The sequence below is a fragment of the Sturnus vulgaris genome, chromosome 20 (genome assembly GCF_052056855.1).
Source record: "Sturnus vulgaris isolate bStuVul1 chromosome 20, bStuVul1.hap1, whole genome shotgun sequence".
NCBI lineage: Eukaryota > Metazoa > Chordata > Aves > Passeriformes > Sturnidae > Sturnus > Sturnus vulgaris.
In genome coordinates, this window is record NC_142262.1 from 6,084,015 (window position 1) to 6,111,897 (window position 27,883).

The 27,883-nt window shown below is 54.1% G+C and overlaps 3 protein-coding genes and 1 long non-coding RNA gene across 8 annotated transcripts; 1 reads left to right on the top strand and 3 right to left on the bottom strand.

The window, feature by feature from the left end:
* Positions 1-140: 140 nt before the first annotated feature.
* EPN3 (epsin 3) lies at positions 141-9,399 on the bottom strand. 4 transcript variants are annotated; one of them, XM_014878244.2, is made up of 11 exons: positions 9,145-9,399; positions 7,938-8,463; positions 5,961-6,616; positions 5,507-5,625; positions 3,846-3,929; positions 3,472-3,579; positions 3,295-3,379; positions 2,738-3,049; positions 1,796-1,897; positions 1,204-1,425; positions 141-1,087 (listed from the first exon to the last, which is right to left on the bottom strand). In XM_014878244.2, exons 3-11 carry the CDS (start codon positions 6,529-6,531, stop codon positions 768-770), a joined length of 1,923 nt encoding a protein of 640 aa, XP_014733730.1. In that variant the 5' UTR covers positions 6,532-6,616; positions 7,938-8,463; positions 9,145-9,399; the 3' UTR covers positions 141-767. The 4 variants fall into 4 exon arrangements, with proteins under 4 accessions (XP_014733730.1, XP_014733729.1, XP_088032504.1 ...); XM_014878243.2 differs by lacking the exon at positions 7,938-8,463; XM_088176378.1 differs by lacking the exons at positions 1,796-1,897; positions 7,938-8,463.
* Positions 8,419-14,257, top strand: LOC148221562 (uncharacterized). The gene is made up of 2 exons (XR_015807750.1): positions 8,419-8,690; positions 11,659-14,257. It is a non-coding gene; the product is annotated as an uncharacterized LOC148221562 (long non-coding RNA).
* On the bottom strand, positions 12,990-24,662 carry MYCBPAP (MYCBP associated protein). 2 transcript variants are annotated; one of them, XM_088176376.1, is made up of 19 exons: positions 24,530-24,662; positions 23,710-23,864; positions 22,662-22,809; positions 22,458-22,561; positions 21,797-21,971; positions 21,372-21,487; positions 20,558-20,708; positions 20,262-20,377; positions 19,484-19,584; positions 18,709-18,817; positions 18,177-18,366; positions 17,468-17,655; positions 16,772-16,918; positions 16,316-16,597; positions 15,414-15,535; positions 14,568-14,683; positions 14,009-14,112; positions 13,612-13,824; positions 12,990-13,139 (listed from the first exon to the last, which is right to left on the bottom strand). In XM_088176376.1, exons 1-19 carry the CDS (start codon positions 24,573-24,575, stop codon positions 13,074-13,076), a joined length of 2,649 nt encoding a protein of 882 aa, XP_088032502.1. In that variant the 5' UTR covers positions 24,576-24,662; the 3' UTR covers positions 12,990-13,073. The 2 variants fall into 2 exon arrangements, with proteins under 2 accessions (XP_088032502.1, XP_014733621.2); XM_014878135.2 differs by having other exon boundaries at positions 18,709-18,820.
* A 523-nt stretch (positions 24,663-25,185) lies between these two features.
* RSAD1 (radical S-adenosyl methionine domain containing 1) lies at positions 25,186-27,872 on the bottom strand. The gene is given in 10 exon segments (XM_014878136.2): positions 25,186-25,297; positions 25,299-25,374; positions 25,450-25,553; positions 25,948-26,002; positions 26,073-26,220; positions 26,306-26,369; positions 26,443-26,808; positions 26,882-27,086; positions 27,170-27,303; positions 27,693-27,872. Coding segments are annotated over 10 exon segments (1,395 nt in total). The 5' UTR covers positions 27,858-27,872; the 3' UTR covers positions 25,186-25,219.
* Positions 27,873-27,883: the final 11 nt, after the last annotated feature.

Genomic DNA, 27,883 nt, shown 5'->3' on the forward strand with positions numbered 1-27,883 from the left:
TCACTGGCCCCGCCCCATTAAGGCCCCGCCCCGGTCCCGGCCCAGCCCCGGTCCCGGCCGAGCCCCGGTCCCGCCCGGCTGCCGCACACCGCGGTGGCTCAGCGCAGTTTACTGTCGCACGGGGCACTCACAGACTCACACCGGGTCGCTCGGCGCAGTTTATTGTCGCAAGGGCACCCGCAGCCAGCGCCGCCGTCGCAGCGCCCGAGCACCGCCGCCCCCGCCCCTGCAGCGGCGCCCGGCAGCGGGCGAGGGGACAGTGGCGGCGGGACAGGGGCGAGGGGGAGCCCCGCGGGGTGGGAGGACCCGCGGCTCCCAGCCCCGTCCCCGCGCTGCCCCGGATCGCCGCGGTTCTGCGGCAAAGCCCCGCCACGCCGCGACTCCATCCCGCAGCCGAACCCCGCGCACCCGCCCGGCCCGCTGAGCGGAGCCCCCGCACCGCAGCCCTTGGTGCGGCTCCGCCACGGCTCCTCGCAGGGGAAGGGGGGTCCCTCCTGCCCGTCAAGCAGCGGGGCTCATGCTGGCTGCTCCCCAGCCAGCCCCACCGTGGCCCCCCACAGCAGCCCTGGCAGGGGAAGGGGTCCCCTGCTGCCCATCAAGCGCGGGGGCTCATGCTGGCTGCCCCCCACAGCGGGCACGGAGAGGGGGCTGCGTGGGGACACCCTCCCGTGCAGCTTAGCAAACCCCCAAGTCTTGGTGGAAGGAAAAGATCGGGGGGGGATCGAAACAGCTGGGGAGGGGGTGAAAGTCCAACATGTCCAGAGGATTCAGAGGAAAGGGTTGAGCCCCCCGGGCGCGGACGGCGGGGCCGGGGGGCCGCTCAGCGGCAGTAAAGGCTGCGGCAAGGTGCCGGGGAGTTCGGGGAAGGTGCCAGCCTGCGGAAAGGCACTGGCGGAGGCGGGGAGGGCAGCGGTGGCGGCGGGGACGCTGCTGAGGGGCAGCGGCAGAGATGCGCTGTAGGTCATGGAGTTGGCGGGGTGGCCGGCGGGCAGGACGGGCACCGGCGAGCTGGTCCGCATCTGGTTCAGCGTCGGCTTGGGCTGCTCCGAGAGGCTGAAGGGGTTGGTGGGGGACGGCGTGCTCAGACCTGGCAAGGAGCAGCAGATGGGACATGTCAGGGCAGCCAGGACACCCCCAGCCCTTCTCCTCCTCCTCTTCTTCCTCCCCCGCCCACCACCTGCCCAGCAGCCCTGCAGCACCTACCCGAGAGAAAGGGGTTGCGGGTCTTGGAGGCCGGAGTAGGTGCGACCAGGGAGTCCAGGTTGACCAGGGAGGAGGCGGCAGGGCCAAGGAATGCCTCAGGGGTTTTACAGTCCTTCCGCTCCTTGCCGGATTCAGGCAGGGAGTCAGCCAGGTTGGCAAGGTCAAAGCTCTTTGCCCCATCCTGCCTGGTGCTGGGGAACAGGTCTCCAAAGGGGTCGGGCTCTGGGATGGAAGGAGGGGAGATGAGACACGTGAGCCAGCTGGGAGACACCAAGCATCCTTCCTTGTCACCGCACAGGGTGGCTGACAACACATCTCACCCCAGGTCACAGCGTAACGCAGTGGGGCTGAGCCTGTGGCATGGCCTGCCCCAGTATCCCCCAAGCCACCATGGGACACAGCAAAGCTGGGGACATGGCTACACACAGAGACTGGGGCTGCTCCCTCAGCTGTGGGGCAACAGCAATGCCCACGGAAACAAGCTTTGGCCATGCCAGCAAACAGCTACACACACCCTGGCCAGCCCTAGGACTGCCTCCCTGCCAGGGGCAGGGACAGTCACCGTGCCCACCTGCCCACTCCCAGCTCTTACCCACGGGGCTGCTGGACTTGGCCGAGGAGGGCGGCTGGGAGGGCTCCTGCTCCGGCGGCTCGGGCGGCTTTGCAAATGGGTCAAAAGCGTTCCCCCCTGGAGCTGGGGGGAAGAGGGGACACTCAAGGAGGGGAGCAAGCAGGGAGGTGGGAGGCAGGAGGTGGAAGGGCAGGAGAGAGGCAGGGGTGGCTGCCTGCAAGAAGACAGAGAAGAGGGGGTGCAGTGCGGGACATGGGGTTGGGGGGTCAGGAATGTGCACTGGGGAAGGCTTAGATGAGCTAGATCATGGGATTATTGCAGACCAAGACAACCCTGCTTCTCACAGCCATTACCCCATACCAAGCAGGTCCCTTTCCTAGCCCCAGCAGGGACAGGGGGAGAGAACTGCAGGAATGCTTTAGCAACCAGCACTGGCCCCCAGACCAGGTTCTGCAACCCTCACCAGGGACCAAAACTGGGGGCAGGACCTTCACAGGGCTGAAGGAAACACCAAGGAGGAACTGAGAGTGACGCTGAGCTTTGAAATACAGGCTGCTCCTACAACTGTTTCCCCACCTGCAACATGGGCACCTGCAACCAGCAACGGACTGTCTGGTGCAGGCAGAGTGTACAGGGGTCATTTGGGTTGAACAAATAGGTATTAATAATGGGACACAGCATCACCCTGCTGCTGGAGGGGTGTGGGGCAGCCGTTTGCTCCCATGGGATGGCCCTATTAACTTCTGTACAAAAGTAAAGCCTAGAAGTTCCTTGAAGTCTTCAGGATGCTGAGGGGTGAGCAGAGGTCCTGCTGAGGGTCAGGAAGGTGGGGAGGAGGTGTTTGGGGAGCTGATTGAAGGAGGAAAGGGGGAGAACCCAGAGATGCCCATTTGCAGGAGGGTAGTGATGCTCAAGGCTGTCCTCAATCCTCAACAGAGCCAAAAGGTCCATTGAGCTTCTTACCAGGGGCTGGAGGCTGCTCAGGCACAGCAGCCCAAGGGTCAGGAGCTGGTGTAGAACTGGAGCCCTGGGGGGTTGGGGAGGCTGCTGTTCCCCAGGGGTCTGCAGGAGGGAAACCAGAAGAGAGGGGTGCCTTCCCCCAGGGGTCAGAGGCTGCAGCGGTGCTGGGGGGAAAGTCCCAGGGCCCAGCAGAGGTTTGCTGGGATGAGGCGCTCGCCTGGGAGAGGGGCTCCCCCCCAGGGTCTGGGACTGGCACCCAGGGATCCGCTGCACCCGTCCAGGCAGAGGCCACCGGCTCCACTTTGGGTTTCATATCTGGAAAAAAAGGGAAACTGTGAAAGAAGAGAACAATGTAGAGCACAGAGCAATGCTGAGTGGTGGGGATGTGGCCAGGGGACCATGGCTTCCAGCAGTACCACCTGGAAGTGCAACAGAATAGGCACCAGAAGGAGAAGGAGGCAGAGGTCCTCATTGTTGAGCTCCTGGGGACTGGGGAGAGAGGCAAGGGAACAACTTTCTGCCACTGTCCCAAATTTTGGCAGCCTGCAAGTTGTGCTCACCTGGCATATCCCATGGGTCAGCAGACGTGTGGCTGGAGGGCGCTGGTGCCGGCCCGAATATATCTGCCAGCTCCAGAATAGAGGACTGCAGACAGAAAGGGAATAAAGAGGTGAGAGGAGCCTGGGGCAGACCTGCAGGATCATCCCCGTGTGGCCACCCAGCCTCCAGTGCCGTACCTGGCTTTTCTTCATCTTATCTTCTTCTTGCTCTTCCTCCCTTCCTGGGGCAGTCTCCTCCAGGGGTCTCTGCTGCAGGGAGTTCTCCCCTTGCCAAGTCCTCACTTCCTGTGGGGACAAGGGATGGGGCCTGTGAGCTCAGCAACCCTGCAGCCAGCACCTTCTCTAGGAGACACACCCAGCACAGGAGCTGCCACCCGAAAAAGTCCCAGCATCTGAGCAGACAGCTCCTCCAGGGCCGAGCCCCCTGGGAGAGCACTCAGCAGACAGCCCGGAGCAGCGAAAGCAAAGCGGGCACCAGAGCGAGGTGATGCTTTGGGCTCCGGTGCCACAGAGAGAAGAGAGCAGGGGCCAGGGCTGCAGGACACAGGTACCTTCTCGTGCTCCTCTTTGCTCAGCGCGAGCGCGAGCTGCAATTGCCTTTCTTCGTCTGTACTGGAAAGTGGAGGAAGTGGCTTCTGGCAACAGAGGAAATTACGTGACATTTCAGCTTGCCCTCAGCTCGCAGGACTGCGTGGAGGTTGTCCCTCTCCTTGCCACCGTCATTCCTGTGGCCCCTTGCCTGCCTGCACAGCATCTGTGCCCATCCGGCTGGCCTTGCTTGCAGACCCCCAGCTCAGTGTCCCTGTGCTCTCTAACCAGCTCCAGCTCAGGTTCCCTGCAGCCCCTGCCCAGCTCCTTCCCCGATCCCATCACCTGCTGCTGGATTAAGGCTGGAATGACCCTAAATTAGACAGTCAGCATCTCCCCTGAGAGGTTTTTGGGGACCCTGATGCAGTCAGTGAATGAGAGGGGATGATTAAGGAATCCCCTTGCTCTGGCAGCCTGCTGGAGAAGAGGGTTTGTGACATTGACTGGCCTCAGTTTGAGATTCCTGCCAGCCCCACACCTAGACATGAGTAGCCTCTGGGGAGAGGCTGTCCCTGTAGCACCATGGTGGCCCTGATCTCTGCCCCATGACGCTCTTCCAGCAGTGTGGGGACTGTCAGGGGCTGGGAATGGGTACTCTGGTGGGGGTGTGCATGTGTCGACACCCATACATGTGTGTGCATGCATGTGCAGCCCAGATGGACTCTAACAAACAGGCAACACTTTCCAGAGAGTGTTTCTACAGTGCTCATCGGAGCAGCATGAGGAGGCTATAAATACTCCAATTCCAGGATAAAAATACACACCCTGCTCTGCCTCCAGAAGAGCCTGCATTGGGCAGGAAAGACTGGCAGCAACAAGCACCATCTCCAGAGCACATCCCCTGCCTGGCAGGACTGAGCTCATGGTGCTGGGTGTTAGCTCCAGGGGATGCCCACTGGTCCAGCCATGCAGCTCCTTGGTCCCCATGTCCCTCTGACTTTGTGTACTGGCTGTACCCACAGGCTCATGCATGCTGTGCCAGCTGGTTGCCAGTGAGCAAATAATCCATCCTTGGTGGAAAAGGGCCCAGCAGATAGGAAAGGGGACAGCCTGAGGTGGCTTCACACTGGGCAGAACAGCTCACTTGCTTGATTCCTCCTGGGGCCTTTTCCCAGTGCTCCTTCTAGCCCAGTTGAAAGGACCAGGCAGTGGGAGGGATCACCTGCATGCAGTGAGCCCCCAGCCCCAGGGACGTTGCTGACCCTGCATTCACACAAACCGCTGGGCAAGGCTCTGCCTCCTAAAAATCTGTGAGTAAGCAAGAGAAATGGGGGAGCTGAGACCAAAACTCCTCAGCAGAAGGCAGCCAGGTTGGCAGGTGGGGGTTGCAGTAAATCCAGAAGACGCCCCAAATTCACCCTGAGGTCTGGGCGGCTGGACAGATCCCAGCCTGGTGCTGTCCTCTCTAATATGAGAACAGGGAGCAGGGGCAGCCCACGCCTCCATCTGCCCACTGCCAATTTTGGATGTCAGACACAATGCGAGCAGCCTGGTGCAGTTGTAGGTACATGACCTGCTTCAGGCAGCCCCCAAAATCCTGCCTCTTCCCAAGGAACTGACCCACTGTATTCACAGGTAAGGCAAGGTACGGGGAGATGCCTCAGGACAGGCAGGGCCACTGTACCTTCTCTGCCTCCTCCCGACTCATGGCCAGTGCCAGCTGCAGCTGCAGCTCCTCCTCTCCTGTCGTCTGGGGCCGTGCTTGCTCCAGGTCAGAGGTGAACCGTGGGGATGAGGATGATGCTGGGAGATAAAAGAGGAAAAGGGGAAGGAGTGGTATCAGGACTGAGGTATTTTGGGGAGCACATCAGCAGTTTCCAGGCCTCTGTCCCGATGCCCAGCCTCCCCAGGAGATGTAGCCACACGTTAGAGCTCCGTAAGTTTAAGGCTGGAGGCACCACCAGCTGCTACTGCTGCTGGGATCCACCACTGGCCCAGCCAAATCTCTGCCCTGTGGTTGGGCTTCACCACCACCATCCCAAAAGATGCAGAAGAACGACAGGCACCAAGCAGGTGTGAACCAAACGCAGCACCTGCTTCCCCCGAGTGAGCCCGAGTGAGCCACCAGTAACACTCACAGTTGAAGGAGGAGGGTGAGCCCCGTGCCCGGCTGTAATCTTCACCGTAGGGCGATGCTCGGCGGCCGTAGGTGACCTGGTGGCTGCCACTGCCCATGCCCTCCAGGGCCATGCGCTCCTTGGTCTGCAGCGCATGTGCCCGCTCCTGCTTCAGCCGCTCCTCGTCCTTCAGCAGCGCCATCACCTGCTTCACCTTCTCCCGGATGTTGATGCCCTGGTCCTTGCCATCACGGTCCACGTACTGGAAGTCCTTCAGAGTCTGGATGGTGTAGAGGTTCTCCCGGCACTGGTGGGTCACCTTCTCGGAGCCAGTTTTGATGAGGTAGTCCAGGAGGGTGAGGGCTTTGTAGACGTGACGCCAGTTCTTGCCGCTGTCGTTCAGCCGCCGCCAGATCATGCCCATGACCTCGGCGAAAGCCACTGTGTTGAAGGTGAGGTCGGCGATCTCTGACATCAGGGAGCTGGGAGGTCCCCATGGATCATTGGAGGTGGCTTCCCGCACCTTGATCTCCGCCTCTGAGTAGTTGTGCACAATGTTCTTCACCTGCCGACGCAGCGCCGAGGTCGTCATGGCTGTGTGGTGCTGGAGACCTGCTGGTGGCAGGCAGGGACGGTGGAGAAGGGAGGAGTGAGCACGGCCACAGCCTCACCAGCACCTGCAGCAGGGAACAGTGACACAGAGATCTCAGCATCACCTCAACCACCGAGCCCCATTCCCAGAGCCCTCGGCTGGCACCAGGGACATTTCTCTAGGTGGATGTGACCGTCCTAGGGGCATCAGGTGCACCCTGGCAGGCTGCCACAGCTCACCAACTGGGACACGCAGGACGCTCAAGGGGAAATGAAATCTCATGGCAAGTGATACCCAGCATTGCAGAGCTACCTCAAGTTTTGACTCTGGATTCAGCAACATTTGGAGATTCTACTCTGCACTTCTGCTTCTAAAAGTAACCATCTGAAAATGGCAGCTCCCTCCTCCAGGTCCTGTCTGCCTCAGCTCCACTGTCCTGGCAATGCTGATTTCAGACCCTCGCAGCCCTTATGCAGCCAGGAGTTCCCCTGTACCCCCAGATGCACTTCCTGCAGCTGTGCACAGCCCTGCTTGTCCCAGTTGTCAGCCCAAGGCTCTCAATGCTGTCAAGGCTGCATCGTGCAACCCCAAAACCTCATCATGAGTCAGAGCCTATCGCGACTCACTAGTGCTGGCAGCTGCTCAGGCAGGTTTTCCCAGCAAATTTGGTAATTTTGCTCCTGTGAGAGGCTGGCGAATTCAGGGTGCTAACAGCCAGCACGAGGTCAGCCAGCAGGATGGATAATGCAATGCCCCTCTCAGCAAAACCTCAAACTGTCTGAGCCTCCTCTGGGCCCAGACACAGGGGCTGCAGGGGTTGGCATGGCCGGGAGCTGTCCTGGTACCTCCCCAGGGGCAATGCCTGTCCTTGGGATGCACTGCACTAACACAGATGCAGTGACATGGGGCAGTCTGGACCTGTCTTCCATGAGCCCATGACAACCCTGTGCCCTGCTCCATGCTGGTCTTAAATCCTCACCTTGTCCCTGCATGGTGAGAAGACAATGTTCACCCTCATTTTGTCAGAGGGCCAAGCTGAGGGAGAGGCAGAGGCTGCTTGGAGCTGCCTTGCCCTCGGCAGGGCTGCACCACAGGACTGGGGAGCTGAGCTGCTCCCAGTGACAAAACTCACTGGCAATTTCTCCCCCATCCAAGATAACACGTGTGAGCAGAGGAGTATCTCCCCCACACAGCAGTCTGCAGACAGGGGTTATCAGCGACCATCCCATCACCCACTCGGGTGCCGGTACCTCCCTGGACTGCAGCTGCCAGACCACATCCAGCCCTCTCCCAGCTCAGGACACCTCTCCATCCCACCAGAGCTGGGCCAGGGTCATGCTGACGTGCCCACAAGCCATGCAGGCACCCACCACGCTCCCACACAACCCGTGCGACCAGTCCAGCACCTCCTGCTCCTGTGGGCCAGCAGCCAGGCGCCCCAGAGCTCCGCCAGCAACATCTCCGTGAGTCAGACAGGAGCCTGGCACCGCCGCGCTCGCGGGCGGACGGAGTTTCTCTCGAGACGCTTCCCTGCACCGATTCCCTTTCGCAATGCAGCCGTCAGCGCGGCCTTTGGATCCCGCCGGGACAGCCCGTGGTGCAGACGGCCAGGCCACTGCTTGCCTGGCACGGAAATGCCTCCGGGACAAGGGCAGCAGCATAGCAAAGTCCTCCAGGACTTGGCTCCGCGCTGTGCTTTCCACCAACACCCCGGTGGAGATAAAGTCGTGTTCTCCAAAGGTGCCACCAGCCTGGAGAGCACCGGCAAGCACGCTGGCAGTCCGAGGAGGAGGCAGGATGGTTCCTTCTGCCTCCAACAGGTTTCCTAGCTGCACAAACCCCAGGTCCAGTGACAGGCTGCCGGCATTGCTCATCCTGGCCAGAAACCTGACCCCAGCTGGACTTTGCCCGCCATGAGCCGGCCTGGGAAGTCTGAATGGAAAGAGATGGGAAGCATGGGCTGGGGCAGGGATGAGAGGAACGTAATCAGGGCTGGAGCTGCCAGCGGGGTTAAGAGCTGCGGGTTTATCAAACACAATATCATCCCCCCCTGCATGGAATATAAAGGGACTGAAACAGAAGCCGTGTGGGAGATAAGGCGGCAGCACCCAGCAGCTCATATGGAATTACTGCAGTGACCTTGACCAAGAGGTGGCCAGGTGGGAGAAGGACACGGCTGCGGGGCTCGGTCCCCATCGCCCGCGGGCCAGCGCGGGGGGCTGCGGGGGCGGCGGGGGGGCGAGGAGGAACGGCCTGGGGGGGCAGCGGGAGGGATGGGGGGGTGCAAGGGTGGGGGGGAAAAAGGGTCAGGCGAGGGGAGGTGGGCCGGGAGGGGGATTACAGCTCCATCCTTAATCAGGTGCAGGGCTGAGAGGAGCAGCGACCGCCATGGGGGGAGCAGCAGGGAACGGCCCCCGCACCCGCCCGGCTCCCGCTCCCGCAGCCGCCGCGGAGCCCGAGCCCGGCCCGGGAGCCGTCACGGCACCGAGCTGCCCGCCGGGGCCCGGCATCCCCCGCAGCCCGCGATGCTCCGGCGTCCAGAACCTTCCTCCTCCTCCTCGTCCCCCTCCCCCCGAGCGCAGCCCGGTGCCGGGGGCGCGCAGCCCCGGTTACCTGCGCGGTGCCGCCGGTGCCGCCGGTGAGCGCGGGCTGGAGGCGGCCGCAGCCGCCCGCTCCTGCTGCGCTCCGCCGAGTTGCCGGGCTGGCTGGGCAGGTCCCGGCGGCAGGTCCCGGCTTAACCCCTTCGGGGCCGCCCGGGCACCGGCAGAGGCGCTCAGGCCCCCCCGGCACGGTGCGGCGCTGCGCGGTGCGGTACCGGCCGCGGGGGATGCGGCGCCGAGCCCCTGCCCCGCCGCATGCGGGAGGCGGGGATGCTGTAAATGCTCAGTCACTGCCCCTTCTCTGGCAGCCAGCCAGGCGCTGCTCGCTGCTGCCTGCGCGCCTGTATTCTTTTTTTTTTCCCCTCCTCCCCCCCCATTATTTTTAGACAGAAATCCACGTTCCCAGGCGCGGAAGAAGCTCCGAGGGATGTCGACCCTGCCCATCACGCAGTTCCCTCTCTGCTACCCCAGGCCACGCTTGCAATTTGGGTTCTTTAAATTTATTTTTTTCTTTCTTTTTTTCCCTTTTTTTTTTTTTTTTTTTTTTTTTGCTAGGATCTTAATTTGGAGCGGGTTCTTCCCCTGCTCTGAACAGCTCCCTGGAGCCTGGCTGGGGGGAGAGAGAGAGGCATCAGATGACATGACAAAATAAGTCATGTCTCTCAATCATTTCAATGCCACCCCCTCTCTCCCCGGCCTCTGCCTTCCATTTTAATCAGTGACAGCCCTTCAAGTATTATGGATATATATAATCTTTTTAATATCACTGACATTTTTCACGATGGAAAGCATCTCAGGGGTGCTGAGACATTCTGGGGTGGTGGGAGGGGGGGTCGTGCCTTCCTGCGGCTGCTCCCGCCAGCCACACAAAGTGCAGAGCTCAGATCCATCTTGCCCCAGGGTCCTGTCCTGCCTTAAGTCTCGGGGGAGGCCGTGTGCCTCTGGGGACTTGGCAGATCTCAGCAGCCTGACATTCCCAACAGGCTCTGGCCGTTCAGGCTGAATAAGCATCTAGTCCCCCTCCCAGCCGCAGTGTGGGAAAAGAGCACGTCCAGCATCCAAACCCTCTGCAGGTCAGCCCAGAGAACATCCCAGCTCGGGAAGGGGCAGCTGTCCTCTTCCTCCATTCCCCATGCTCCTGCTTCACTGTGTCAGAGGGTAGACAAAGGTGGTGTCAAAGGCAGACAGCTTGCCTTTCTTCAGGCAGTGATTTTTTTATAAGCAAAGCAAGCCTCTCCTGGGGAAAACACCCCAAGAGGTGTTTTTGGAGCTGTACAAATGTGGGGTTTCTTTGCTGGGGTGCCCAAAACTCCACCGTGGGTATGGAACCCAGCAGAACACTGCATGCCCTCAGCGTAGCCTGGCTGCTCATCCAGACGCCTCTGCCATTGAGAAACCTCTGGAAATGCACTGTCACCTTCTGCTTGCAGCATTTTCCTGCAATTCCCCCTCTTCCCATCCTCTCTGGTGGTGATGGTGTCTTCAGGCCCCACTCACGTGATGGGTTTGGAATGCAACTCCCAAGGCCAGGAAGGTCGCTCACCTTGGTTATTTAGCAAACACGACACAAATTATTAACACTAATACAAATAATGCCCACATTTGGGAAACTAGAAGGAATAATTTCCTTGCCTGGCTGCAAGGACTCAGCCTACAGTGTCCTACAGAGTGCAGGGCTGGCAGCCCTGAGGGTCTCTGTGCTAAGGATAGAGCCCACATCTAACACTGGGCCTGTAAATAAGAGGTTTATGTTTCTAAAGCTGCTCTGTAGAAGCCACCTCTAATTCCACTGCAGTTCCTGTCCTGTTACTTCCACAAATCAATGCAAAAGAGGGGGAAAAAAAATTTAAAAAGCAGCTAGCTCACAAAAAGCTGCAGCAGCAGCCAGCAGAATATCACAATTGTTGGCCCAGCCTATCACATCCCTTCCTGCATTCTGCTTGTACCTTGTCCCCTGAGGACACTCTCATCCAAGGCCCGAAGAGGCACTGGTAATATTTATGACAAAAATTTATGACAAGAAATTAGACTATTCACAGGTTTCTTCTTCTTTGCAGAACTCCTATGCCACCCACCTGGCACAAGACTCCTCCCTTGAAAGGGAAGATGCCAGCACAGCACATGGACATTCTTCCATTGTATGTGACAGATACAAAACTTCCATCTACCCAGTGTTGTATTAACAGATTTTCCAGTGGGTAGATGAACACATGGAGCCTGGTTTCAATAGGCTGGACTGAAGGTATTGGATCCATGGAGACATGGATGGGCTTTGCCATCCTTTAAGGCAAAGCCAGCGAATGAAAGCATTCCTGCCTCTCAGACAATCACGTTTCCTCTAGAACCTGCAGACGCCCTCTCTCCTAGAAACAAACAGATGGCGTGAGCAGTTTGAGTTGGGCAGATTCACAAAGCTGATAATCATCTCCAGGGAGGCAGGAGCTATTGTCAGAGCCTGTAAGACATACCCCAACTTCAGGCTTTTTTCCTCCTAATTCTCAAAATGTTGCTGAAATTCTCATTCCAGGAATGCTGAGCAGAAACATCCCCTGTGCCCACTAAGCCAGAGGAGGCTCCTGCTGCTACAGAAGCCAGAATGCTTCCCCATACCCCACTAAGAGAAAACAACTCACAAGATGAGAAGCCTCACCTGGCCAGTGAAGAGAACAAGCTGTGCTTTGCCATGGTCCTGCTGGGAGCCAAGGGAAGGAACAGATCCTCTCCCCAGGGACAGCAGAGGAGTTAAAATGAGAAAAGGGAGGACACCAATTCAGCAGAAGGAGCAGTCATTTCACACTACATGTGCAGCTCCAAGCTGTGTGCCAGCCCAGGGACAGGGGCACGTGCCCAAGGGACACACCTGGAGCCACTGAACTCATGGCTGAGCCATGCTCAGCATGGATAGGCATCTGCTGCCTCAGAGCTCCAGTGGGATCACCATCCCCAATTAATGATCTACACTGATGTCATTGCTCTACAGGGCCAAAGCCTTTCTGGGGAATGCTGTCCAGCTGCTTTAGCAGGAAGGTGGCATTTACTGACAGCAGGCCAAGGTAGACTCCACACAGAGCTCGCTCTGCCTCAGGAACCTGCTCCAAGTCCAGTGTGCCACACTCAGGCCTGGGATGCCTCCATAAAAAGCCTCATTCCAGCAGTGATGCACACAGATGGGAAATGGTGATGAGCCCAGACACTCAGGCAGATGGACAGACAGGAGGGGTGGCTCTAACACGAGGCCTTACCATGGCTCACAACTTTTATTGCATAAATGTCATTAATTTAAGAGTGATTAGTCTTGGAAGAAAACATGTAAAACCTGGCTCAGAATGGGGCATTGGTATCTGGAACTCATTGGAAAGAGATGACAAGATCAGCACAAGAAGGAAATCTGTGAGTGCAAAACCAGGCAGAGTGGCACACCCCCTAGGACAGAGTATTTACTGGGATCCAGAATGCCTCAGAGAACTTCCTGTCAGCAAGTCCCAAGGAGAGACTGGACAAGATGCCAAAAATATGATAAAAACCAGGATGGATTTGTCTACTCTCCTGGTACCAGCATTTATGAGTACAAGAACACCCTGCTCACTCACCTGCTATCCAAGCACAATCAAGACACAAAGAACATACCTCATGTTAACTGGCACTTTTAAATTCTCCCCCAGCAGAAATACCAGTATTTTCCAGTCTTAACGTTTTCTGAGGTGGTTATACTTCTTGCCTTGTCTCTTCCTGGCAAGCATCATCTGTAAAAGTAACAGATGATCTAGCAATAGTCTCACATCATAGTGTGTCAGAAAAGAGGCAGCTCACTATTTGTAATCACTGAATCACTTCAGAAAGAAGAATCTCCACTCCATCTGTGTAAATATGGTTATTTATTTATTTTTTTAAAAGCAAGTCTATTTCTACATACAAAAGGCTTCACTCCAACTTCAGAGCATGTTACTGCTTTAGATCCTCGAATAAAGACACCATTTCACTCACCATTGCATCCAGTAGCCTGTAAACCTGCAAAAATTCAGAGAAGACAGTTGCAGTGAAAACACATGAAGAAATCCTGAGGCTGAGACTGACAGAGATGGTTCCTGAGGCACATTTTCACATGGGCACACATACAACCACATAGAAGTGGCAGCCTGCTGCTAACAGAGCTCTAGAAATAATTTCCCTGGCTATGAAGTGTGTTTAACATTATCTAAGGTACAATTAATTCAGCTGATCCCTCCAGAGTCTGCAAGCAATGCTGAAGACATCCTAGATAGGAGTCCCGCATGTGGCTATGTGATGGCTGGATTTCTGCTAACAGATTCCAGGCTGAAACAAATTAATTTGGATTTCACACTTACCTTGCTGCAGCACAAGGGACATATGTCTGCCAGTTTTCTGAGTTTAACAAAATGCTTGCCTCTCCCCCTGAGCCTCAGTGTGCTTTACAAGAAAACAAAATCAAGATGATGATACAAGCTTTGGTCAGACTCACTTCAATATAGAGCTTTTCCTGGTATATTTCCAGTGCAACAGAGTCCACCTCTTCCTGAGCAGGTTCTGCCCCATCTGTAGTTGCAGCTCCCTCTTTCACCTGCTTCTCATCTCTTGCTTTGACAGACTCTGCTCCCCCTTTCACATCCTGCAGTGAAATGAAAGATCCTTGCTTCTCACCTTTTGCTTTCAGCTTTCTGCTGCCTGGAGGATCCTAATAAGGGACAGACCAAGGGAAAAAGGGACATTGGTCAGGACACTGCTCAGACTGCTTCAAGATTCATCTCCCAGCAGCAGCACCTCTTTCACTGGGTTGGAAATCAGCTCAAACTCAGAATACACAGGATGGATCACACTGTCCCCAGCACTCAGGGCTCACCAAGCATTCCAACACCTACCCCTTTCCCTGATGTTCCTTTACTTTTTTTGCCTTCTTTATCCTTTTTCTCTTCTTTCTTAGTAGCTATTCCTCCTTTTTTTGCTCCTCCTTGCTTTACTCCCTCTACAAAAGAAAGGATTTCAATTAACCAAAAGCATTTACACATCCAGAAAGTCCAGTCCATTGCACTAGCACAGTGGGAATACATTACTTTTGCAGTGTATTTTCCTCTTTTTATTAAACTGAGATGTACTGCACTGAAAAATAATACCTTGAAGAGTTCTTTGTTTATATAAGGAATGAAGAGGTCTCATTGAGGCAGTGTTTGCTGGGTCAGTCTGAAAACCATGGCTAGACCTAGTTGAATTTAAAGGCTTTTTTTGTGGGGGTGTTTTTTTACTAATGCCAAACCACAGATCCCAATTAGTATTGTGACTGTCACACAATCTGCCAGTTTTTTTCCTCATGCTTTTTCCTCAGGGAGACATGTTGAAATTGACATTTCACTTCAAATTCATCATGTTTTTTTGTATTTCCAACAGCCCACACAGAGCAGTTGCTGTGCTAAAACCATTTACCTGTTTCCTCTGGAGCAGCTTCTACATAGGTGTCCTCCTTAATCAAACCAAGCAGGGATCTCAGCCTCAGAGAGTGACTCACCAGGTCATCAATTGCTCCACGCCACAGCTGGAGGCTAGGAAAATGATCAGGATCAGAAGGGAGACAGCAGCAACTGCCTCCTTGTTTGACCCTGTGCCCAGGAGTGAAGGCACCTTAGAGCTGACAGCTGCCCTGTGCAACTAAACCAACAAAGCAGCACCCACTGTCTAAATATCTGTGCAGGGGGATGCTAAATTGCATTCCTCATGCTAGATCCCTCCGAGGGCTCAGTGGTTTGCAAATCAACAGGCTCCCAGGAACCCATAAATATTACTGTGAAACTAGGTCTGCTCTTCAACATGACACACATTGGTAAATCAACCTGCTCTGTGTTTACCAAGAGGAACCTGCATCCTTCTAATTTAGAAGGAACTCAAAGCTGTTGATATGTTTATAGTCTGAAAGCCTGAGCAAAGAACAGAGAGACTGTATGAGGGAGGAGACAGTTATCTGAGTAAAAGGGTACAGAAAATACCCAAAGGTTTCATAAATACAGACTGGAATAATCCTGCCAGAAATAATCTTGTACACTCTCCAAAATTACATGCATTTAATATTCTAAACTTATCTCCAGAAAAAAAAAAAAAAGGCATTTGGGTCCTAGACAGCTGCTACAATTAAGCTATAAAAAAACAGAGTGTAAAGATGACTTCTAGACCTTGTATAATTATGTGAACTCTGAATCACAACACTTCCAACAGAGCTTGCTGAGGCTGTTGATCACATAATGTTTTCACAAGCTTTTTCTTGCAAAGGTAACCCACCAGAGTGGATACAGAAGGTCTGACTGAGTTGGCCTCTGTTCAACACACAGCTCCAGAGCTGCTTTATTGAGCTGGGTCAGTGCTTCTTCCCGCTGCTCCTCCCCTGGGATTGACATTATAGCCTGTGAGAGAAAATACACAAGGGCTGTGGAACACTTCTCAGTCTTTATTCACAGACCCTGAGTTCAGTGGAGCAGCTCACAGCTCTCTTCCTGGACACCAGTTTGAAACTAGGCTGCACTGGGCACTTACCCAGATGTGGCTTCCTACACAGCTAGGATAAGGTACCCAAGATCTGTGGAACAATCCTAGATTCCCCCATCAGACTGATATTAAGCCCCTTTGCAACTTCAGGTGCGCTGGGAAACAGGAATTCTATCAAGCTAGAAGGCTCCCTAGTAAAGCTTAGTTATAAAAACAACAGAGAGACTTCCAAGAGAGCACAAGAGAAAAACCACTGACAGAATCCAAAGCACTCTTGCTTTAATCTAGGGAGGTCTGTACTTTATCCACAGCCTGTCATGAGTGCCCCCTTAGTTCTCTGCTGAACAGAAAGGACTCTCCAAGGAGAAGAGCCCTTGGGGGAACCACAGGAGCTGTAAGTCCAGCCTGCCCTCCACATTCAGTCCTGGGATGACAGAAAGCTAACAGGGGAAGAGCTTAAAATATCTATTATATTGTGTGGTTCTCTTTTCTTCTTCACACAACAGCCCACAAAGTCTCTGTTGGGAATCTTTTTACAAGAGCACTGAGGGTGTGGTCAGCAGAGCCAACACGCATTGTAAATCTCTCAAACTCCCAGCATATTGGCAGCAGCCTTTTAGTGAGCTCACACTGGGGTAGGCTGGGCTGTTTGTAGGGGAATTAACACACCATCAGCTTGTGGGAACAGAGGCGACCACCTGTTTAAAGTCCTCGAAGGACAAGTTCCATCCTGAAGGACCTGCTTCTTCCTCCTCAATGCTCTTTTCCCTCGCAGCCTCGTCTAATGTGCGCTTCCCACGTGGGAGCCCAGTGGTGCTGCTCCGAGCAGAGGCAGACTCCAAGGTGCTCTCCTGGTACTCCATGTTCCCTGCGGTGCTCCTCTGGTCCAAGGGCACTTCCTCCTCCGAGACTGAAGGCACAGTCAGGTGCTGTCTCCATAGTTTATGCAGCTGCTTTACCACTTGATGCTGATAATGCAACTGTGATAATGGGGGAAAAGGTAAACATGAGCTGCACCTTCCCTCTCCAAAGCCAGCTGTTACAGCCTCCATGGCAGACTCTGCCAGCTCCAGAATCCCAGGGATGCAGCAGTCCCACGGGTCTGCCCTCCCCACTTATTTCAGTCGTGCAGTCCATTAAATAGCAAACATCACCTCGGGATTTTTCCTGTGGAACAGCTCTTCCTCTGTGGCAGAGGCATCCACAGGAGATGGGGTGTGCACGGGTGTCCGAATTTGGTCAATAACTTCATTCAGGCTTTCTTTCACTATAGCAGCCCCTTCTCGAGCAGCCAGTTCGTTCTGAGGCACCACAACAAGAACAACATGTGTGAGTCCCCATTCCATATGCAAACACAAATTCAGTCCCACCTGTAACCACACTATTCATTATACAGAGTTACAAGGACACGAACAACTGCAAACCCCACTGAGCAGAGCAATACTTCCAACAGCTTTTCAGATAAACTATACAAATCCTCCCCCTAAACGATACTTTTCAAAGCATAGTGTAATTTTCAATTTATACCTTAACTGCTATCATAGTGTACAGTAGTCAATTCCCTTCCCACTAAGTAACTAATGAAATTAACTACCAACAGAAATTTCATTCTTTAAAGGACCAGTGTGAACACTTTAGGAAACACAGTCGTCTTTAGTAACAATTACAATATACTGCAGAGTTCCTCATGTCATTTAGCAAACCTGCTCAAGTATGTGCAGACATTCTGTAAATCTCACTCCCAGCAGTAATTGCACAACAATAAAAATACCATGTTGTCCACTCCCACCCTGATCCTCTATTTGCATATAAAGTTCAAAGCTCAGTTACCCAGCTACATGCTCAGTTACCTCCAGTTTCTCTCTGAAGTCAGCCAATTTATCCTCATACACAGCAATTCCCCAAAGGGTCACCTGAAGCAGAGCTCCTCCTAATAACAGAGGATGTGTCCTAAATTCCCAGGGCTCACTAAAAATGCCTGCTCTCTCTGATTTGAAAATAAAGGAAAACCTCCGAATTTCTCCAGGCAAAATTACACCTGAAATAAGAGAGAAAATGCATTGGTCTGCAAAAAGCCACCTGGTTAACCTGACCCTTTTCCAACACCACCCCAAGTGTCCTTATCTCTCCGGGAGACTCTTTCCCCATAGTTTAGCTGGTTATCACATTTCATCCAGCTATTGCTCTCCTTCCAGATTTCCTCTCAGTCCCTGTGTTCCTGAACTGGTGTTATTCCCATTTCACTCTCCTTCTACAGCAAGCTCAGTTTTCTCTCCAGAAGATTATGCCCTGTTTGCCACCAGAAAATGGTTCACTTCTCAATCTTCCACCCATTTACACTCAGAGCAGAAGCAACCCCCTTTTCTTTAAGTTCCAGGAGAGGGATCTGCCTTGCACAGCTCTTTTGGGGTGAGTCAGCTCTGACACCCAGGGTGGTTTCCTCAGGAGAAATCACCCAGCAGTGCTCTGCCATTAGTCAGACTCCACGTCCCAGGTAACTCCCAAATTCTTGCTCTCTGCTTGAGGTACAAAGGTCTTGAAGACCAGAAGGACTCATACCTGGTCTGGTATCAAAGTAAAAACAGGGCATCCTCCCTCCCTTGGTTTCTCTGGAGGGGATCTGCTCAGGAAGCCTCATCCAGTTGTACCAAATGGCAGCTCTGCCATCATTCATCACTGTCAGGAAGCTTTCAGCCTTCTCACTAGCCACAGTCGCAAAGGTGAGGCGGGAAGCAATGCCAATTTCCTTCTACAAGAAAGTGGAAAAAGAGAACAATTTCTAGGCTATCTGGCAGGATTTATCCTGCATGAAGTCATAGCTCAGATAAGGTGTTGAGCCTTGGTAGGAGAACTTGTAAGGCAGGTCCAAAGAAGTGGCCATTATACAGAGAAAGTCTGGGAATCTGAACCTCACAGCACAACCAGAGCCCTTCTGTTCCTAGATCTCTCTGGAGCAAACACAGGGATATTCCATTTAATGTTCAGAGTAAGTCTCCCATTCTGTGTCCTTGGAGTGACACTGATTGTACAACTATGACTTGGGAACTCAAGTAGGCTTAGCTTGACTAAACAATTAAAATCTCACAATTACCCTGCAAGCAGTGATGCCCTTGATCCAACGAGCAGGCTGGCCACAGAAAATTAAAGATGGAACCTTTTCAGCTTCTGGAGCCACAGTGAAGGAGTCATCTAAGGGGTCACTGCTAAAGAAAACAAAAGCCAGAATTTTCATGGAGTGAAACTCACTTCCAGAGAGGGAAGAACCAGGGGTGATTTACAAGACCCTCTAAGAAATAATCCCATTTAATGTTTTCTCACACAGTAATCTCTTTAGGGACAGAACCCTGCAGATGTGGTGAACCCATCTAGCTACATGTCACTGGCAAGGAGGACAGGACAGCCAGAATATTAAAGGATGAGACCTGCCTGAAGTACATGAGCAAAAAAGGGAAAGAGGCCCTCAGACTGTGCTTGTAACAGATGGACAGGACAGATAAAACCAGGAAATTAATGATGGAAGGCTAGGAAAAGACAATCAAATGGAGGTAATTGAGACCCTGCCTGATGTAAGCTCTGAAGCCACACAGAGTGCAGACTGGAGGAAGAACCTCAACAAAACTTTTCTCTGATTCTTGTTCCTTAGACACAAGGGCCCAAGGCACAAAGGCTGCTAAATCTGGTGATTAATATAATATAATACAATATAATATAATATATGAATATGCCTTTTATTGTGTCCCAGTGACACAGACTCATCTTCATTCTGGATAAGAAGAGCTAAAAAAGCTAAGGATATCCTCACAGATTGGTGGTACACACCCAAAATTCTTTATTTTGCCACAAATTATGCCACAAAGTAAACTTACGGGATCTCAATCTCTTCAGAAATGGAAGTATGTCGAAAAGCCTCAGCTGAGACAGATGTGAAAGGCTGGCCTTTCCCAATCACCTCCAGTCCTTCCAGATCCTGGACATACACAGAAATTACCAACTCACAGTTGCTCTTTTACATAGAAAGGACATTAAAACACCAGACAAATGCACCAAGTCAGTCAAGTAAAGTGAAGTTACGATATCTTGCTCCTACAATGATTTTTAGAGGCATCTAAAGAATGCTCAAGGGACACGAGAAAGAATTCTGAGATTCCCAAGAATCCTAGATGACTGCACTCCCTACTAGCCATGATGCACAAAGGAAGTGTCCTTCACACGTTTCTCACCCTCAGAGATAGATTTCAAATACAAAAGAGTGTGGTTTGCTCTGTTTGTAGGAGGAGGGGCCATCTGCCTTCATGAGATTATTTCAGAGTGTCTTCCACATGGGTAAAGATCTCTTCCCTCTGCCCCACAGCACTCTAAATCAAAGTCCTGCACCAATACTTGGCAGGGATTTTCTTGCCTAGGTCCTGACAGCTGCATGCTGCTGGTTTGGGGTCCTATTCTGAGGCTCCTAGACCACTCCATGCAACACTACAACTCCTTCATAGGTGTGCTCCTTTGGAAATGTGGGAACTTCCAGGAAAAGCACTGTGGGACCAAGTTTTAGTCCCCTAATGCTTTTTTCAGATCCATCTCTTGGCAACTTTGTTACTTCACAGCACTTGACAAGAGACACAAAGAATGTCCTTGTTCCTCTGGTCTTACCGGCTTATAAAAGCCCAGCTCCTCTAGGAGAGATTTTAGCTCCTGTCGTCGATGTTTCAGGAAAAGACTCTTATCCCAGTTTAGGTGGCAAGGAATCCTCTTTGGAGGCCTGAGACCTGTAAAAATACCCATAGAAAAGCTCATTCTCTACACACCCACATTCCTAATCAAATTTCATTCTCTGCCGAACTTTGGCCTTGTAGTGTTTTAAAGAGAAGGCTCAACAAGGAAGGAGCTGATCCCTCCATCCTTGTGCCCCATTTCTTTGGAATGAACTCTCTGCAGTTTTCCCTTACCTGTTTCCCTCTGGATGGTTTGGGGTTTCCCCACATGAGTGAGTGGCTCTGGGTACCCACGTTCAGTCCGGGTCAGGCTCAGAGTCAGCCCAGTGAGTTCATCCCCAATTTGCTCAGGAAGGCTCCAGAACTCGCTTCCCACTCGGTATCCCTAGGGTAGGAAACAAGGCTCCCACTGATAGAGTTGTGCAGCTACCTGCTATTTTCACAGGCACTTGAAGCCAAAAACAAGAGGTCCTGACTATATGAGCATTTTAAAAGTCAGAGAATTATCCCTTTCTGCAAAGCAAGCCAAAATTTCTATCAGGCTGCTGCCAAAGACAAAAGAACTTTCTTCTATCTAGAGCATGTGAAAGTTGAATGATATTAAAATAAAGCCTCACACAAATGCAAATTGTTTGATAGTGCTATAAATGTAAAAAAAGGATTTTAACACTATACTCTCATAACCCTCCTGCCTTACCCATGCCCTTTTCTCCACGGCAATCACTAAAATCCAAGTCTGAAGATCAGATCTTTCTGCCCCTGCAACAGCAAATGTGACATGTTCCCATGCCACTTCCCAGGGCACAACAGTCTTTGGTGAGAATCAAGAAATGCTACGTGCTCATCACCACTTTCCCCTGACTGGATAGCACAATTCAGGTTTTTATTTTTCATGTCCCTGAAAGCTCTGCTCAGACACCAAGCTGAGGGATTCAGAGAGGCTTTGATAAACATCTCCTGACAGCACTTCAGAGACTTACTCAGAACAGTGTCTGTGCTGTTTCACAAGAGCAGCACAATCAGGACACACAGGAAGTGGAGTTCTCACCTTTCCAGGAAATAGGGCAGGGAGACACCGGTCAATGAGGTCACGTTCTTCCTGGATTTGCCTGTAATCGTCCGACATGTTCATCAGCAATTCATTCTCTGGCTTGTGAAGAATTTCTATAAATAAAAAACACCACATCATTGGTGCTGCACTTCTGGGCACACCCTTTGCCACTGTTATTGTTCAGCTCTAACCCACTTACACTGCTCCCTGCCAAATCCACTGTCCTCTCCCCAACCAGAGCCACCAGCTCACCTTCCCACCACCATGAGGAGTGTGGGAGCTCTGAGAACATGGAATTAGACTGCAATGGCACTAGGATTATCCCTGGCGGGCAATGACTGCTGGGATTTAGTGTGGGGACATCAAACCTCTCCACCTGCACACAGAATTTCACAGAATGAAACGTCCTTAGCTTTTCTCACCGCCTAGGTGCTTCTCCTGTTTTTTCCTCATTGCCATATGATGGCTCCAGTTCTGGAAAGCTTTGTGCTCTGCTACTTGACCCTGCTGTGCCTTTATTTTCTTCTCTCCTCCACGTTCCTCTTCTAAAGCTGCTGCAGTAACATCTGGATGAGGAACCTTAATAGCATCTGCTAGCTGATGAGAGATGAAACATTAAATGAACCACTCCATGCACATCAAAACAGGAATGGGAGAGGGAAGGAGAGAAGAATCTTCATATTGACAGCACTGTTACATTAGCAATCTGAGAGGAAGGAAATGAGGGCAGTAGTGATACACTCGGACACAATGGAAATATTTATCTGAGTAAAGAGACTCCAGCAATGGCATGGCTGCAACATCAGCTCTTCCCTGATACCATGAGCAGGGTACAGAGGGAAGAGGAAGCCTGTGTAATTGTTCCCTCCATGACCTGGTCCTGCACACAGGACTCCAAAACCTGCTGGTGCAGTTTCTCTGAAGGCAAACCCTCCCCCGAGTGTGATGAGGCTGGGAAAACCACACCTTAGGCCTGCCCTGCTCCTGAAACGTGCTGGAAAGCATCAAAAGGTACTGCAGGCACCACACACTACCTCTGGAAAAGTGCCATGCAGCAGCATTTTCCTAACTCTACAGACCAACCTGAGTGTTTTTTCTGGCCAAGGCTTCCATCCTCAACTCCTGGAGACTTCCCAAAATGTGATGAGGGAGGATCTCTTCAGAGCCAGCATCAAACTGTCTTGGTCCTACAACACACATATAAAAATACCCAACCACAGAGCCAGGTCAGTAAAGTTTGGCTTATCAAAACCAAACCCAGAGGTAAGATGTGAAGTTGAACCCTACCAGGAAAGGTCAGTGGTCCCTTGGGTGCCTTGGGGGGAACAGGATGTGCTACAAGATGTGTCACCTCCTTGGGTCGGTATTGTCGGACAAGGTAATTCCTCTGAACTGGAATTCTCCCAGCATCGTGGGGAAGGCGTGGAGCATGAAGCTTCAGGAAATAAACAGTCACAGTGCAGTTAGGCACACACTGACTCACCTTTATTCCATCTGATCCTTTCAGGATAGGCACAGTAGTCATATCAGTACAGCTCCTGTAAGGGTCCTGAGAGTCTTGGGTAGAGACTTTTCACATGGACATGTAAACAGGACAAGGAAGGAATGGATTCAAAGTAGAACAGTAGGTTTAGATTATTTATTAGGAAAAATTCTTCAGTGAGGCCCTGACACAGGTTCCCAGAGAAGCTGTGGCTGCCCCATCTCTGGAAGTGTCCAAGGCCAGGCTGGAGGGGGATTGGAACAACTGCAATAGTGGAAGATGTCCCTGCCCATGGTGGGGGGATTGAAATAGGTGAGTTTTAAGGTCTTTTCCAAGTCAAATCTTCTATGATTCTTCCCCTACAAGACATCTTACACAGCTGTGCAGATACCAACTCAGTTACTGTCTTACTTCTCTGGATCCTGGTTTACAACAGGGGCACGAAAAGGAGAGTTTTAAATCACTTTCCAGAAGAGATTTCTGCTGCTGCGTCATTCAAATGCTTCCACTCACACACTGTGACCTGAATTTTGGAAGGAAAGCCATGAAAGCTACTAAACAACTTATAGGTCTTATTAGATCAGAAAGTTGAAGATGTAATTTTGAAGAGGCAGATGACTTATCCTTCCATTTGAAAGGACTGTATAGGCACTTATCCTTTACTTATAGCAACTGAACCTGATGAACTGACATTTTATCATGATAAAAAGCCTGGCAGACAAAGTAGCATGAGAACTCAGCTGCAGGTGTGAGTTTTGGCATAAGTAAATGAGCAGCACCCTTTGTTAAACACACAAAAGGAGAATGTCAGTTAAGACAGCTGTTTCTAGCAGTAAAACTACTCATACATACTTTCTCCAGGTCCTCCACCTTAATTTCAAGTGCCTGGATGTCTTCTCCTTGCAGAACATATGGAACAGGCACAGGCTCAGGCTCAGGTTCAGGCTCAGGCTCAGGCTCTTCTGCAATTATTGAACAGGGCCGTTCAAAAGTCTTTTCCTTCCTGCCTAAAAAACAGATGAAGAGACTTCTTTAGTCTCCAAGGAAGCAACATGCTCCTCTCAGGCTGATTAATGATTCCCAGCTGAACTATGTTTTGGTATTATTTCTCTTTAAGGTTGCACCGAACAATTACATTCAGCATCTCTTGTAACTGAAAAAAAAATCAACCTCTGAGAAGCTGCAAATACCAAAGTGGGTCAAGTAGGAGTGAATTGTCTCACACTTTATTCTAGATGAAGAACAACGGGTAAGATAAATGCAAATAAATACAGATCCGTGCAGGTGGAACAACACATTCCTGGGAAGTTTCCAGCTCCAGCTGCCAAATGCAAGCACACAGATTCCCTGCGCTTAGCCAGCACGACTGGGATAACAAAGCACTGGATTTCAGAAGCTGTTGAGTGGCAAAGCAGCTCTGAAATACCAAACCCGGGCAGAGCCGGGTGCGGGCCAGGCCCAGCTCAGGGGATCCCACCAGGGGCTGTGCCCCCTTAACCTGCGGACCCCCACGCTGAGACCTGCTCCTTATAAAATAAATTATCACAATAACGACAGGGGGGCACTGCCTGGGGAAGGCGCTGGTTCCGGCCGCTTTCACCGCGGCCCCACAGCAGGCCGAAGGCCTGGCTCGGCCGCCCTCTGCCCAGCCGCGCCCTGCTCCGGGCAGTACCACTGGGAGTCCGGCTCCGAGACCGACTGCCCCGCCGCGACGCCATGTCCCGGCCACCAGCACCGCGCCCGGAGTCGCCACAGGTCGCGACAGGCCGCGATAGAGCGCGCGGGCACGCAGCGGCCTCCGCGGGGCACCGCCCCCTGCCGGGGCTGCGCGGTACTGCTGCCCCCGGAGCGGCGCGCCACGCGCATGCGCCTCCTGTCCGCGCGCATGCGCAGTGCGGCTGCGACACGGCCGGGACAACGGTGCAGCGGGATCTAGGGACACAGCGGGATATCGGGACATGACACCTGAGACACTGGGGCTTTGGGACACGGGGGACACGGAACACTGGGCGACTAGGAAGACCAGGGTGCCGGGACACCGGAATACCCGGACACAGCGGGATATTGGGGTGCCGGTACTCTGGGGTACCCGGGATACTCGGGCACGGAACACTGGGCGACTAGAAACACCAGGGTACCAGGACACCGGGAACCAGGACACCACGTGGCACCAGGATACCCGGATACAGCGGGATATTGGGACTCTGGGGTAGCCCGGATACTCGGGCACGGGACACTGGGCGACTATAAACTCCCGGATACAGGGGCTTACCCTGCGGTAACACCTCTCCCCGGCCAGCGCCCCTCCCCAGCACCGCTCAGCCAGCACACTGCTCCTGTGGTTTATTGTCCATTTTGATGCTTACAGCCTTCGCGTCCCGGCCACCGGCTCGTTCCTCCGCCGGGGCTCCCCTCGGTGGGCACCGGGCAGCGCCCACCGCCCGCTGCAGCTGCCAGAGCAGGTCGGGCAGCAGCGAGTCCAGCACGGCCAGGCCGGCCCAAGTGCACCGCAGGCCACTGGGAAAGAGGTGTTGGTGAGACCCGGTGCCCTGGGGAGACCCCCGGCCTTGCCCGCGGCTCCCCGGGGCTCACCCGCTGTCCAGGACGAGCCAGCCCTCCTGCTGCAGTGCCCGAGCCTCCCCTGGCTCCCCGAACACATCCTGCAGGCTGAGCTGGGGGGAGAAATGCCCCCAGCGCTGTGTGCCCATGGCGAGAGAAGGATGTTAGTGATGGGGCATCAGCATCCCAGTACCCAAAGGGGCTGAGGAAGGGCTTTGGAGAAGAGAATGGAGTGACAGGAAAAGGGAGGAATGACTGGAAAGGGCACATTTGGATTAGATATTGGGAAGAAATTCTCTTGTGAGGGTGGCGAGGTCCTGACACAGGTTGGCCAGAGAAGCTGTGGATGTCATATCCCTGGAAACGTTCAAAGCCAGATTGGATAGGGCTTGGAGCAACTTGGTCTAGTGGAAGGTTTCCCTGCCCACCGCAGGAGGTGGAACGAGATAGGCTTTAAGGTCCCACCCCATCCAAACCATTCAATGATTAGCATGAGGTCAATGAGGGGCGTCCCCACAGGTGGCTCCTCACCTCGTGTGTGATGCCTTCATCTGTGCGCAGTCCCAGGCTGAGCAGCTCCTCCAGCCTGTGGGGACACGGAGAGCTGTAGGGCAGCACAGACAAGGAGGGGGCTTGGGGGGGACCCCAGTACTCACTGCTCCAGAGGGTTTAGCACCACCCGACTCCTGGTGCCGTGTCCCTGGCTCTGCACCTCCCGCATCCAGGTAACAGGCTCCAGGGTCTGGACACGGGCTTCCCGGCTGCAGCCGCCCTCACCCCGCAGAATGAAGCGCCCATGTGCCCCTACAGCAGCCAGGTGGGGGAACAACAGAGTTCACGGGGCACATGGCCACATACTCCCCCGCACTGGCCCCCATCACCCCCTTACCTGGCCCCACACCGATGTACTCGTCAGCCCGCCAGTATGAGAGGTTGTGGGTGCTGAGGGCGCCCTGGGAGAGAGCCCTGGGGTGAGAGGAGGGGCTGAGCCTTCTGGGGGACCAGCATGACATGGTGGCATCTCACCTTCCGTGCAAAATTGGAGACCTCGTAGTGGCGGAAGCCAGCGGCCACCAGCACATTCCGAGCAGTCTCGTACATGTCAGCCAGCAGATCCTGGGGGGGTGCAGGCAGGGCTCCCCCCCGGACCTGTGCTGCCAGCGCCGTGCCCCGCTCCAGCGTCAGCTGGTACAGGGAGATGTGGTCATCACAGAGCCTCAGGGCCGCCTCCAGCTGCTGCGCCCAGGCATCCCGGCTCTGTCCCGGCAGCCCAAACAGGAGGTCGATGGAGGTTCGGCCAGGGAAGAGCCCCCGTGCCGCTTCCACAGCCTGGCGTGCCTCTGCCGCTGTGTGCTCCCGGCCCAGCATCCTCAACTCAGCGTCATCCAGCGACTGTGGAGGGAGCGCGGTGACAGTGGGGTCACCAGGGGGCTGCGGGGGCTGCGGCAGGGACAGCCCCTCTCACCTGGACGCCGATGGACAGGCGGTTCGCCCCAGCTGCCTTGAAGCCGGCAAGGCGCGATGTGCTGGCGGAGCTGGGGTTGGCCTCCAGCGTGACCTCAGCAGCGGCAGGAAGGTGGGCAGCCCCCGCCACAGCCTCCAACACTGCCGCCACAGTGCCGGGGCTGGCCAGGCTCGGGGTGCCCCCGCCGAAGAACACGGAGGTGACGCTGTAGGGCAGAGAGTGGGAAAGCTGCAGGTGGGCACGGAATGGCCCAGCACTGCCCATGATGAGCCCACCCCGTACACCCACCTGTGCACCTGGCTGAGGCGGAGCAGGGTCTGTGCCTCCCGCACCAGGCAGGCGCGCACGGCCGCCTCGTCCACCGCCCGCACCACGAACGTGTTGAAGTTGCAGTAGGAGCAGCGCTTGCGGCAGTAGGGCCACTGCGGGCACGGGGCGTGTGAGGGGCAGCCCTGCCTCACCCCTAGCCACTCCATTTTGAGGGGGAACAGCCCCAGCCCAGTGCATGCACCCCAGTGCCCCCACACCTGCCCCACAAGGCACAAGACCCACAGGTGTGGCCTTTCATGTACACGGCCCGGGGACCCCTCAGCTCAGGCCAGCCCCATGGCGTGTACAAGGCTGGGCTCTCCCCAGTGTGTCCCACGTGTGTGCAAGCTCCAGGCAGCCACGTTCACCTTGCACCTGTGCCAGCCCCGTGCTCCTCAAGGTGTGCAAGCCCCAGGACCCACGTGTGTCCGCTCGTGTGCAAGCCCGTGACTCCCCGTGCACCCCGCACAAGCCCCGGGGTCCCCCCCGTGTCCCCGCTCACGTGCACGTAGAGCGCGGCTGTGGCGGGGGCGGCCGTTTCTGGGACCGGCTCCGGGGCCGGTTCCACGGCAGGACCCGGCCCCGGTGCTCGTCCCGGGCCGCCCCCGCCGGGCAGAGCCGCAGCGACAGCCGCCAGCTTCCGCGGCCACCCCCGCGCCGCCGCCATGGCCCCGCGGCACCGCCCGCACCGGG